The 13,203-nt window shown below is 39.4% G+C and overlaps 1 protein-coding gene across 1 annotated transcript in view; it reads right to left on the minus strand.

Annotated features, from left to right (window-relative positions):
- Positions 1-298: 298 nt before the first annotated feature.
- The window catches only part of LOC134801803 (B-cell receptor CD22-like), a 700,667-nt gene continuing 687,762 nt past the window's right edge, over positions 299-13,203 (minus strand). The window contains exons 15-22 of the mRNA XM_063774411.1: positions 11,492-11,605; positions 10,153-10,265; positions 9,674-9,857; positions 7,167-7,295; positions 5,285-5,374; positions 4,304-4,701; positions 1,296-1,533; positions 299-824 (exon numbers count right to left, since the gene is read on the minus strand). Of these exons, the coding sequence (XP_063630481.1) occupies positions 724-824; positions 1,296-1,533; positions 4,304-4,701; positions 5,285-5,374; positions 7,167-7,295; positions 9,674-9,857; positions 10,153-10,265; positions 11,492-11,605 (1,367 nt within the window). The 3' untranslated portion in view covers positions 299-723. The remainder of the gene's footprint in view (positions 825-1,295; positions 1,534-4,303; positions 4,702-5,284; positions 5,375-7,166; positions 7,296-9,673; positions 9,858-10,152; positions 10,266-11,491; positions 11,606-13,203) is intronic.

Consider the following 13,203-nt stretch of genomic DNA (forward strand, 5'->3'; position numbering starts at 1 on the left):
CTCGTTGCGAACGCGAACGCCTTGGGCCCGCCGCGCCGCGCCGCGCCGCGTAGCGTTCGCGAGTTGTTCGCTTACGTAAGACGCAGCGTCAATATGTTGTTGGAACGATGGCTTGTATAGATATTTATGAACTCGACTGTACCATGTGAAATTAAAACATCAGTATTCTTAAACAATATTAACAAACTCCGTATATGTATTGGTTCAATGGTTTAAACAAATAAATGAAAGAAATTATTCTCCTAATTGTTATAAATATTTCGTGTGATAGTGTCATTACCATGAATGGGTTTTACTTTGTGCACCGGGGTTACATTAACCATCTCATGCAATAAAATATGCAAGTTCAACATGCCTACCTATATTCTGATAAGAATAAACATTAATACCTCTTTAAACATCTGACTAAACCCCAGGGAGCAAAATAAACCCATTTGTCACTAGCCAAAATCTTTAGACCGATGTTTTACTACAAGCTATTTTCACCGTATCAAAACCAGATTACACTTCGTTAAGTTGTGTTATATAATGAACACGTTAAAACACCATTTTGCTGTAATTTAATACTGTCATAAAATATTGTACAGCTACACTTAAAACACTTTTAAAATTCTTGATTTCTTACTTAACCTATACAAGTTTACATATGGCCACGAGTCACTCTGGCAACACTGACACTGTCATCTGGCCGTAATAGTCACAATGGCAACACTTGACACTTGTTTAGCACTCTTGACTGCCCATTTTGACATGTTCTAAACTTGTGTCCGTAGATTTACCGGCACTTTGTTTGAGTTCAGTCGGCTTTTGATTAATTGTGTTACCTGTAACAATAACAACAAACATATGTATATTTATAAAAGTAGCGCTCTTAGTAGGAAACTTCGTGCTATAAAATCGGGGTTACTGTGAACGTTGAACTTTTACTTGTCACGGTATATTTTAAAAGTTGTTTACCTATATATTACTCACTATTAGTAAGTATGTTGTATAGAGAAAAAAATAATATGCAATGCCAATTAATAAAAAAATCGAGGTTTCTGTAATTGTAATCCGGGGTCAACAAATCATCTCTTATGTTTTTATACATATTATTAATTATATCATGTCATATGTGACGTTCCACAGGAAAAGGTACCCTATGGCAGTCGGCGCTTACGTCACGTAGCACCACATTAATATTGGAGCGTCGTTAATAATAGCGTAAGTGCCATTGCCAACCGCCTTAAGGTACCTTTGCCCGTGGAACGTCACATATATGCCTAAAGTTAGTGATACCACAGAAATCAACTCACCATTTATCCTCTTCAAATGCGGCAAAGTATTCGTACTCCTCTCCATCATCTTATTATAATACACACTGTTGTCCGTGTTGAACCGGACCGGGGGCGAGTTAGAACACCTGCCGTCCCTCTCCAGGTACCGGTGGTCGAGCTCTGGGAGGGGGAGCGGGAGGGGGGTGCGGGGGTTGCTGTAGAGCGAGGGGGGAGGGGTGGCGTACAGTTCGGGCGGCATTAGCTGCTCGGCTGGAAGCTGGAATAAAAGTGAGGAATTAGTTATAGAGATATATAAAAACTCTAACGGTGTGACTGGCTTCGGCTAGAGGCGACAACCGTAGATTAGAGCGAGACACAGCGATTGGACCTTTCGTTCCCACCTATGGTTTTGGCCTTAGCCGAAGCCAGTCGCGCAATGTCGTGGCCAGGGCGTAATGTCTCGACCACTAAACGGGACGTGCGTGTAGCTGCTTAAAAGACGTTTAAGAAGCAAAATGTATAGTCATGTGGGGTGAGAAGAACATAGTTTATGTTGCACGGGCAAGAAAAAGAGTATGAGGATTCCCTACAAATGTTTCTCATACCCCGGATTAACTCAGAATCTTTTCCATCACTTGATTCTTACGGCCCGATTCGAACTTTCAGATACGTCAATTAATAGATCTAGAAATGATATGGATTAGATATGTCAGTGTCAAATGTGGCGTTTTTGATGGAAGAAACGTATCTAATCCATATCGTTTCTAGATCTATTAATTGACGTGTATCTTAGCCTCCTGAGACTAAATGTACATTACAATGTACATATTCGTGCAATCTAATTTGAACCTTTCATGAACCAAATAAAGTAGCATTTCTTTTGTTTCATTGCTTTTTAAAACAAACTAAATTCGTTCTAATTTACTTATAGAATAAGGTTCAAATTAAAAATTCGAAAACTTTATATGGTGGGTCTTACGAGGTTACAGTTCCAATCGGGCCGTTAATCATTTGCGTGCCAATTATTGCATCGTCATCGATATTACGGAAGTAGGTACCTAAATACATAATTTTTAATCTGTTTAATCAGACACCGGAAAGCGGCTCAAATTAAGGTAGGATAAGTAGGATATGCAAGATCAAATATAAACAAATAAATAAAAATACCTATACTTAAAAGCTAGTAAAATAGCAACCTTTGATGGTATCAAAGGTTGTAGTTTTACCAGCTTGTCTGTACATGATAGCTGCACGATGTAGTTTATTTACCACTCAAAAGTGCACATCAGCGAAGGCGTTAAAATCTAAGCTCTCTCGTGTTTGCACATTTTGCAGCTACAAATATACCAGCGAAAACTTTAACGTTGAAGCGTTGAAAAACGCCCTTTATTTTATTAAGAGACATGTTGTGCTCACTTGAAAAATGTTTAGAGAAAATTGGAGCACTTTCAACAGTTTCAACACATGGCACTGAAAGAAACTGACGTTAACTTGATTGTTTAAAATTGTAGTAAAATATGGCACCTTCAGTGCCATGCTTACCAATTTTCAGAGAAATATAGCGAATGAGAGAACACAGTAAATTTACGAAATTAAAAAAAAAAATGTATTTAGTGGGAGCTTATAAATCTGACGGCCCGATTCGAACTTTAAGATAAGTCAGTTAATAGATCTAAAAACGATATGGATTAGATAATGTCAGTGTCAAATGTGACGTTTATTCAAACAAAAACGTCACACATCTAATCCATATCGTTTCTAGATCTATTAATTGACTTATCTTAAAGTTCGAATCGGGCAGTCTCTCGTACTTAAGGTTTATGCCCAGCGGTAGACCGTATACATAGACTGAGGTAACTTTTATTACAGTTACCTACTGATAAATATTATTTTAGTTATAATTTTAAAGGCGACTGACTTTGCTGACTTTAAAAAACTACCCTCGAATAAACAGACTCGACTTAAATTTTAAAATTTTTATTAAAACTGTTTTCATTCTGGCATAGTTTATTTGCTTTTTTAACAAAACCACCACTGTTCTTCAAAGAACGAAATAGAAATGCAAAATTTGCAAACGCGAATGCGTCGTTGGGTTTTTGTCAAAATATAGCAGAAAATACAAACGGAAAAGTAGAAACATTTCAGAGGGTGTTATTTATTTTGGTAGGTACCTAGTACAGCCAGCAGCAGAAGTTGCTAAGCGGGCCAGGTGTTCAAAATGATCTTGACGCGACTTTATTGTTAAGAGAATAAGACCTCGTCAAGGTAATTTTGAACATCTCGTCCGCTGACTGTACCTTGTTTTAGTAGTAGTAATTTGTTTATCAAGTATCTCTTGTATTCTTTAAGAGTCGCACGAACCTAGCCGCCTCCATACAATCGAAGTTACTTTCTTAATGTTAGTAGATACGTTCGTAAGTAATGTTATTAGGCCAATCGAATTAGATCCAAAAAAGGCGTTTTGAGGAATTAATTCCCAGCAAGCTATAAATAATTATAATACCTTCATTAGGTCCTAAATTCGTATAATCTAAGTTTGCTTCATCCCAGGAGGTGTGGATAAATTTTGGGGGCCTTGGAAGATACATTTTACCTTGGATTTACAAAACCACTCGATGTAGAAGGAGCCCACCGTCAAAATCAATGTTACTACCAGCAAGGTTGTTGTGGATCAGACAATGGTAAAAAAATCGGATTTTGACACGATTTTACAAAAAAAAAAACAAAGTGGCGGCCATTTTTTACAATCTTTGACTACGAACTCATATTAAGGTATTTTTCGGATCCTCAGATGTTAATTTTTATCATGATTAGAGCAAATTTTCCGTCGGACGTACCGTTATTGAACTACAAGCAAAAAACTGAAAAAGAGCAAAAAATTTTCCACAACTCCTGGAATGGAGCAAACTCGAATAACGCTAATTTAGAACCAAATGAAGGTATTAAGACGATTTCTAGCTTGCTGGGAATTAATTCCTGGAAAAAATCTAATCTGATTGGCCTATAATAGATACGTTCTGAAATATAAATTAAACTTCGAAACTTACCAAACCACTAGTATTCAAGGGCAATGCATTCTTATACTTCAACCAATCCTCGTACACCTTATCATACGGCGGCCTATGGCAATCATTCGGCCCAACGTTCGGCACACCCAAGCTGCTCATAGGCCCAAGACTCTGTATACTAGGCCCAAGATTCGCCATGGGGTTCGGCTGGTATGTCGGCCGTACCCTGTACTCCATTGGACGGATTTGTATGTAGTGATTGCATGGGTCTATGTTATGATCATAGAATCTGTCGCAGTTGGGTGGGACTGAATCGTATTTTTCTGCCGGATTCTTCGATATTAATGGTCGTATTGAACTGTAATCGGTTGTGGAGGACTTGTTTGAGCAGCTGTCGCTGATTTTACCATCTAGCGGTATGATGTCTGGGTTTTTATCTGGAAACGAAAGTTATTTCTAAATTTTTCATTTACAATGCAGGTATTTTTATTTTAGACATTTTATGTTAACAGAACACTATAATTTTTTTTACATGTAGTAATGAAAGAAACATGAAAAAAAGGTATGGGTGAGAGTTTGTACACATGCTTCATTTACAATAGGTAGTTAGAGCAGACATACCTACCTATACATACAAATACGAGATATTTTGCCCTATGACCTTTTGTGTTGTCTTTCCCACCTACCTTACTAGTAAAATATTCATAACATTTACCAACTTTAACTAAAATAAAGCTTTCGTCCCAATCTTACATTATTAAGGAAAAGAAACGAATGTTTGTATTAAATACATAGATATAATAAAATAAATAAAAACGTGAGGGAACCGGACTAATCCCAATAAGGCATAGTTTACCCTCTGGGTTGGAAGGTCAGATGGCAGTAGCTTTCAAGAAACTAGTGCCTACGCCAATTCTTGGGATTAGTTGCCAAGCGGACCCGAGGCTCCCATGAGCCATGACAAAAATGCCGGGACAACGCGAGGAAGATGATGATATTAAAATAAATAAAAAACAATACCCAAGCTGTCGACGCTGTCCGACTCTTTCGTGCCTGTCAAAGGCACGTTAGAAGTTTCGTCCTGTTGTCTTTTATCTTTTTCATTTTTATCTGAAATTAAAGGTATCAATCAATTCTTAGTATAGTCACAGAATAAATAATAGCACTAGGTACAGAAGGTTCACTCTCTAACAATCGTCTATTACGAGAGACAAGCGCAAGCGCGTGCAGGGGCCCGTTTCTCAAAAGCTTGTAACTTGTAATGGAAGTCCCTTTCTAACAAAAGCTGTCAAACAGTGACATCCGCTAGTATTACAAGAGACAAGCTTTTAAGAAACGGGCCCCAGGCGTCCGTTCCGTAGCGGTGCGCCGCAACTACTACTGCTAGACACCAAAACTGGTGTGGGCCGCATGTACAGTCACCACACGGGAATGTTAAGCCATTTAGTGTTCCAGCTAAATTGGACATTCCATAGCGTAAGTATGGAACAACCAAATAAGCTAGGACCCTAAATGACATAACAATCGCGGAGCGTGATGGTACATGATATTACAATTTATTTGGGGACACTTTTTTTCTTTGTCTCTTTCAATAGTACTTGTGATTCTGAGTCTAAATGACCCAAAAGTTAATGGTTTTTGAAAAAAAAAAAAGTACCTAAATGGTACATTTTTTTCTGAAAAACATACATAGGTAAAAGACTTCAAAGGCCAGTTGTCTTGCGGTAATTTATTAGCCAATAAAAAGATCAAACTGATGTGACGATCGAAATGCTGCGCAATTAGACTAAAAGTGACACGGGTGTGACACGGGTACATAAAAATAAAATTTTACGCTTAGTTTCCGAGCTCGTACTTCGCATGGAACAAGTTCTAAACTAGGGCTTAAACTTTATTTAAACGTTGAGCGTACACGGACTTTGATGACAGCTATATTATATGAGTAGTGGCTTGCTCGAGTATCTGGACTATTTGTGGTAAAGTTTATACTATCGAACCCACATTTCTACATAGGTATGCCGTATTTTAATCCAACTTCGAACAAAAAAATGAGCGAATCTCGGGTAAACAACAAGTGACGACGCGACATATTTAAGCAATTAATAGGGAATATTAGGCAAAGCTCTGCGTAGGTGACACCAGTAGCACATACAGTAAACAAACCTCATTGACATCATCAATGACACATCATGCGTCACTAGGTCAATCACATGGCCTACCGTGAAACACGACAGTCGAAAGTTCGGTTTCTGCCTCTCTATCACTCTTGCTTATTCGATCGATAGAGAAGCAGATAAAGAAATTTCTATTTTCACGTTTCGCGGTACCACCTGTAAACAAACCGCCTTGGTGCATCAATGTCACAGTGAAAACCTGTCAAAACTGTTTAAGGCCTAGCATGTATAAGTTACTCTACGGTTTACTAAACAAATTAGTGCTGCACTCTGGCGGCAGAACATTGCAGTAATACTCCCTATTGTTCGAAGTTGGACTACTGAGTCTAAAATACCCCTTCCTTATACTGTGGTTTAGCTGTGCGAAGAAGCAGGAAGGAAGCTGTGCGAAGCACAGTCGAGGACTGCCAACCATCTAAGTCAGGGGTCTCCAAACTTTTTTACCAGAGGGCCATATTGCCCCTCAGAAATTTTCGCGCGGGTCACCGTCGGTTTTTGCGCCGGGGGAGGGTGTCTGGTTTCTGCTGTTAGGAATAATTCCACTCTCAATGCATGCTGAACCCCTGGAGCCTGGCTCCCGCGGGCCGGACAGTGGGTATTCACTTTGGGTGTCGGCGGGCCGGACTGGAATGCGTCACGGGTCGGATTTTGCCCGCGGGCCGGGATTTGGAGACCCTTGATCTAAGTGGTGAAGATGTAAATGTCTCCTTGGTGGGATACAAACTTACTGTTTTTCTTATTGCAGTGCTTGCAACAAAAGACTGTGGCGGACACCGCCGTCATGGCGGCGATGACTCCAACGGACACCAGCACGATGATCAGAACGGTCGTCAGCTCCACTTTCACGGGGACTTGCGCTGTGGAAAAACGGAGAAATCAGTTCTACTGCCATTGGGGATACAGGTTGGCTAAAAAATAACTGTATTCCCGTTGCCAGGGAGATTTTGGGATAGTAATGAACAACTTTTACTATAGGACCAATACCGAAATCGCGAAAAATATTTACCCTCCCTTAGAAAATGGACCAGCCAAAATGTATGAAACAGCCAAATTTTTTTTCGTGATTTCGGGGTTGGTCCCATAGTAAAAGTTGCTCAGCATAATCCCAAAACCTCCTTGGCAAAGGGAATGCAGTTACTTTTTAGCCACCCTGTATAGAACATTATTATGTACCTTTATTCCAGCCTGTAATTAGATTAGATTGGATCGGTGGGATTAAAAGGAAGGGAGGTTTCTGTCTTGGTCAGATATTTGCCGAATGATGATTTTTAAAATTGTTCGTTAAACGCAGCCATAACTAAAGCCTTGACCAGTAATATATGATCATTGTCAAGAGGGCGCTGTTATTCTCATGTATAGGGTGACAGTTCAGTATAGTATGAAAACATTAGTTCCAGTGAAATCCCGCAACATGGCGTGTGATCATATATTCCTGGTCAGGCTTCAACTGGATTAGTCGCCGTGTGCCTGCTACACTGCCACATCTCAAAAAACCGTTTTTTCGAGAAATCGCGTCTCAAAGTTGTGAGAGCATAGTTTAGGGTGTTTAATAGGATCTTACTCCTTTAGTTTTAGGTCTATGAATTTAAAATTTAGCTTTTTTTACTCGGAATGATATAACCCTCCTTATGACCACGCCACTTTTTAAAAGAAATGTATATTTTTTAAGACACAACGCCCGAAAGGCAGGTATTTAGAGTTGTGGCCGTATTGCAGACACGTTTTTTAAAGATTTTGGGATGCGGCCAAATTTAAACACAAAATTATTGGATAAAGGTTACCATGCAAATATAAATAAAAACACCAAAATAGTTAAAATCCCTTTATTTTATCAACTTTGATAGGAACAAGATCACTGTACGCGATAATATGTGTAACTAGCTTATAATCAGCAACATTATCTAATTATTATTTTCTAGGACGCAACTCAAAAGCTTCATTTAAAACGTGTGCTATATAGCCACAACTCAAAAGGGCCGTCAGGTTCACGTGCAGTGAGCAGGCGGCAGACTGGCAAGTGGCTGTATTGCAGGGAATCATCTGACAATTTATGGTCAAATCCATAAGGCCACTTGTGAGAAAAAGGCTCTTAAAGACCTTTTATGCTATGGCTCTCGAAATAAGGTCGTAAATTGAACCATTTTGAATACGAATCTGCAATAATCCAGAAAATTAAAAATTTTGAATTGTGGCCGTCTAGCAGGCACACGGCGTAGTGTCGGTAAAAGATTTGAGATTATTAATTACACGCACATCTACTAGATCACTAATTGCATAGATCGATCACTATTCTAACAATCTACTGTAGAGAACATCTTGTTTAAAGGATCACTCACGCTAGACCGGTCCGCCCGAGGCGTCCGACGTCCGACATGTCATTTTCTATGACGGCTGATCAGTGATCACGTGGTGCTTTCCATAGAATACGAAGCGCTTGAAGCTCCGGTACAGCCCCGGCCCGGTCTAGCGTGAGTCATCCTTAAAGCTTAACAGTCCGAGCCAGAAATGAAACTTCAATAGTGCCAGTAAGAGTGAAATTCAACCCACTCCAATTAAGGGTAATGGAAGTCCATTTATTTATTTCTGAAAATTGAAGGCACTGGCCAAAGGCGATCCTTTGTTTCGTAATTGAACCGTGCTCCAATGAGCACGATTCAATGATGAGAATAATACTACTCAATAGTAGTATTACCTGGAATATTGGTTTACATTACTGGATCCATCAAGGAATACGGAAATTCGGTAAAACACTCGTTCGTGGGCGGATATTTACCTAATTAATCCTTGTTTTGGTAGGTAGGTATGAATAATAAGTAAATTTATAAATTAATGGGGAAATATTATAAGGATGTATACGAATAATGGCTCGGTTTATTCAACAGAAATTGATCCAAAGTTTATACCTGTAATCTAATAGTTCAAAGTTCGTTTCGTTTCAAGTATAAGGTGGTGGTACTGGTGCTCGATGCGGTCCCAGTACATGTCATCTTGAAACTTAAGTGATTGTCAATAGAGGTGACAGCGGGGTGTCATCTATTGGGCATTAGCATGTCGAGCACTAGTACTACCACCTTAATACGTACATTTACAGAATCCATTTAAAAATGCTACCTGTCAACTTTTTCACTGGTATATCATCGCTGGTTTCTTACCGTTTTGGCGCTTTTAGTACCACGGGTAAGGTTGTTGTTAATACCTACTTAAAAAACTATAAAAAAAATCATATTATACTAACCTGTATGTCTTTGAGGATATTTAAGCAGACTTGACGTCAATGTCAAAGGTTCACTGGCCCCTTTCCTATTGTACGCTCTCACGGCCACTGACAGAGAGTTACTGGCCGAGAGACCAGACACATGGAGCTCTGGCTCGTCGCTGCTCAGATTGGCTAGCAGCAGGCCTGTGCCCATGTCGAATACCTGGAAAAAAAGGTATGTTGAACGTCTTTCTGAGGTGGAGTGGACTGAGCCATAGACTAATAACACAAGACAGCCAATCCCCTTGGCATGCTTGTAACCAAAACGCTACTTATTTCTGTAGTCGACATCTAGCGTCCAGTAGCGGATTTATCAGCACCTGTCGATGTTTTCTAAGGTAGACCCAAATATTTCTTTTCCGGGTTTGTTGATTAGGGTACGGTCCTATATATTCCTACCTTGCAAAATTCGGGTAAAGTTTGAAACACCAGTTGTAACGTAAGATATATGTACTTACTTGTAATAAGAAAGACTGCCGAATACCGCCGTCGTGCCCCGGCGTGCAATTCAGAGTCAAAGAGTCGTACGTCACGTTCGTAATCTCACACGCTTTGACTGCTGAAGGTTTATCTGCAAAAAAGGAAATTGTGGCGTTATACATAAAACCCCGTCAATTAATGTCAATAGTCGGGCGTAGTCCAAGGTAAGAGGCGCGCCGCGCGCGCTCCAATGCCGGGCGCCTTTGGTGCCCTCATACTAAAAGAGTAACCCGACGAACGGGGCAGTATTGCGCGCGCCCCTTCGGCACATTAACCGTTGATAGTCGTGTGCCCCTGTCCGTTATTTTCACATTTGTGTTTGTTAGAAACACCAAATTTAGCAGTTTTTAGGATTTATGATGAAATTGGTACCTACTAGCTACCTAGGTAGGCTCTTTAATCATCATGACCTCTGCTTGATGCAACGAGATCATTGGTCCACCTCGTTGAAGATTGAAGATATTACCACGATATTGTACGAATTTATGTACGTCTTACTTTTCTTGTAATTGGTAATAGGAAAGAAGGCATTCTTTAACTTTTTGACATTGAAATATTCTTTAAATAAACATACAAATTAAGGTTATTTTATTACGGAACGTAATAACAAAAATAAAAGTACTTAACCAACCATCATTTTGTAAACATTTCCTAAATTTAAATAACCGATGAAAGCTACAAACAAAATCTATTCAACTTTATCTATAATGAATCCACAACACAAACAACAATTGACTTAATAAATCAATTTCCGAAACAGAAAGTGAGATAAATTAATTGAATATGGATTCAATTTAATACTTTCCGATTCACTTGGATAATTTCGACAGTCTATTTTTCACCATTTAAAGTATTTAAGCTGAAAATGGGCCTTAATCGCGAGCACTTTTATTATTCGGCCTGACGTGTCGAACATGATATATTATTACCTACGTTCGTGGTCGCAGGCAGGTTATTTTTCACTGATTTTATTGAAACTTTGTATTTTAAACAGAAATGTAGAATGGATCGCTCCTCGGTTGTACTGAGTTTGCCTTACTACCATTAGGTGAGGGATGGTATTGTGAGACCTCAAATACGAGTGTTTTAATATTGACAAGCTCACCGACTTATCTAGCAAGACGCGGAATGATTACAGTTTTGAAAATTTCGCAAGAAGCAATAATTTCGTTCCCCATTCAAAATTGTGAATGAAAATTTTTAATATTTTCAATGTATAAAATTTCTCAATTTTCGAAACTTTCCATCGGCATAAATCACTAGTCTCACCTTATGGGAAGTAAGTATCTTTTTTTTAGAATATATAAAGAAACTAACCTGCAGGTAAAATATGGAAGAGACACGGCTTTGTCTGCCGTCCGACGCTGTTGGTACCGGAACATTGGACCCATCCGTAGTCAGATGATGTGTTGACCATGTATAAATATGTACCTGAAAAAAAAACAGTCAGCGTCAAGGTCCAGTAAGTCGTCTGTAAGAAAAGGGCCTTGACCCGCGCTCCGGGTTTCCTGGTGCAAAGGCTGTTCATCGCAATTCAACGCGGAAACGCAGCGAGTGTGATGGGCACCTTTGCGCCGGGGGTAGCGCAGGGAAGCCTCTTTCAGTAGTTTTTATATTCCTTGTTTAATTTTAGATATTTTTAGGGTTCTTAGTTTTAATTTAGTTTTATTCATAGATATATTTAGTTAATAATCTGTAAGAACTTTTCCTTATACCTGAGCAAGTAATAGTACTCGTACCTACGGTTAAAGTGTAGAAGGTTCGCTCAGCTTAGACCTAAAGAGTTAAGTATATGTAAGTAGGAGTGAGCCAGGCCTGGAATTATATAAACCGCAGCCAAAAAACCCTAGACCCTACTCACAGTGTTGTGTAAGGTTGCCGAGCTAAAAGAGGGTGCGGGATTTTAGGCGCCTCTGGAGTGGCAAGCGTCTATAGGCAACGGTGACTGTATACCACCAGGCAGGTCGTATGCTTGTTTGCCACCGATGTCGTATTTAAAAACAAAACACCGCGCGCGAACGAGTTAAAGATGGTATACTACCTAGGTATATTAGGGGTTTATTAGGTCTATCCGATCACCGTACATTTTCTGTTACCTTGCTCTTAAAAACGACAGGGAATGGGAAATAACATAAACCTTCTCTCGGCTCGATTCGGGAAATGAATTAGAAATTCACTAGATATGAAATAGTAAAGATATGTGACGTTCCACGGCAATAGGTACCTTATGGCGGCTGGCGCCGCGATTCGGGAAATGAATTAGATATTCACTAGATATGAAATAGTAAAGATATGTGACGTTCCACGGCAAAAGGTACCTTATGGCGGCCGGCGCTTACGTCGCACAGCGCCACAATAATATTGGAGCGGCGTTAATAATAGCGTAAGCGCCAACCGCCTTTACTCGTGGGACGTCACATATCTTTACTATATCGTATCTAGTTAATCTCTAATTCATTTTCCGAATCGCGCCGTCTGCCTCTCTCAGCTGACAGTGTTCGGCGACCGAATGTAATAACCCCTGTAGCATACGCAGTATACAAATCCGATTTGGACGCACCTATACACTTTTCGAAGATAAAGTACCTAAGTTTTGTGGGAACAGATGTTTTTTGGCAAAAGTGTCAAAGAAATAAGTTATCGCATTGGAAGAGTGCCAATTTATGGACTAGATATTGATAGGGGAAAACTTTATTTATGATCACACATACAGTACAGTCGGTAAGTTTGTCTACCTAGTTAGAGTTTTCCACTTAAAGGTTAGCTGGAAGAGAACTCGTAGAGGGATAATTTTTTTTAATTGTATATAACCTGTGTTATGTACAATAAAGTAATTTCTGCTACTATCTAATACTATTACAATGCAGATTAGCTAAGCGGGTGAGGTGTGCAAAATAACCTACACACGTTCTTATTCAGCAGCATGCTCAGTTAATCTTCAACACCTCGTTAACTTAGAAACTTCGACTATATTTTTTTTTAAACTCTTCTTCTTCATTGCATTGTAAGTATAGCTCCAGTCAACATTT

This window comes from Cydia splendana, chromosome 23, assembly GCF_910591565.1.
Source record: "Cydia splendana chromosome 23, ilCydSple1.2, whole genome shotgun sequence".
NCBI classification, from domain to species: Eukaryota; Metazoa; Arthropoda; class Insecta; order Lepidoptera; family Tortricidae; genus Cydia; species Cydia splendana.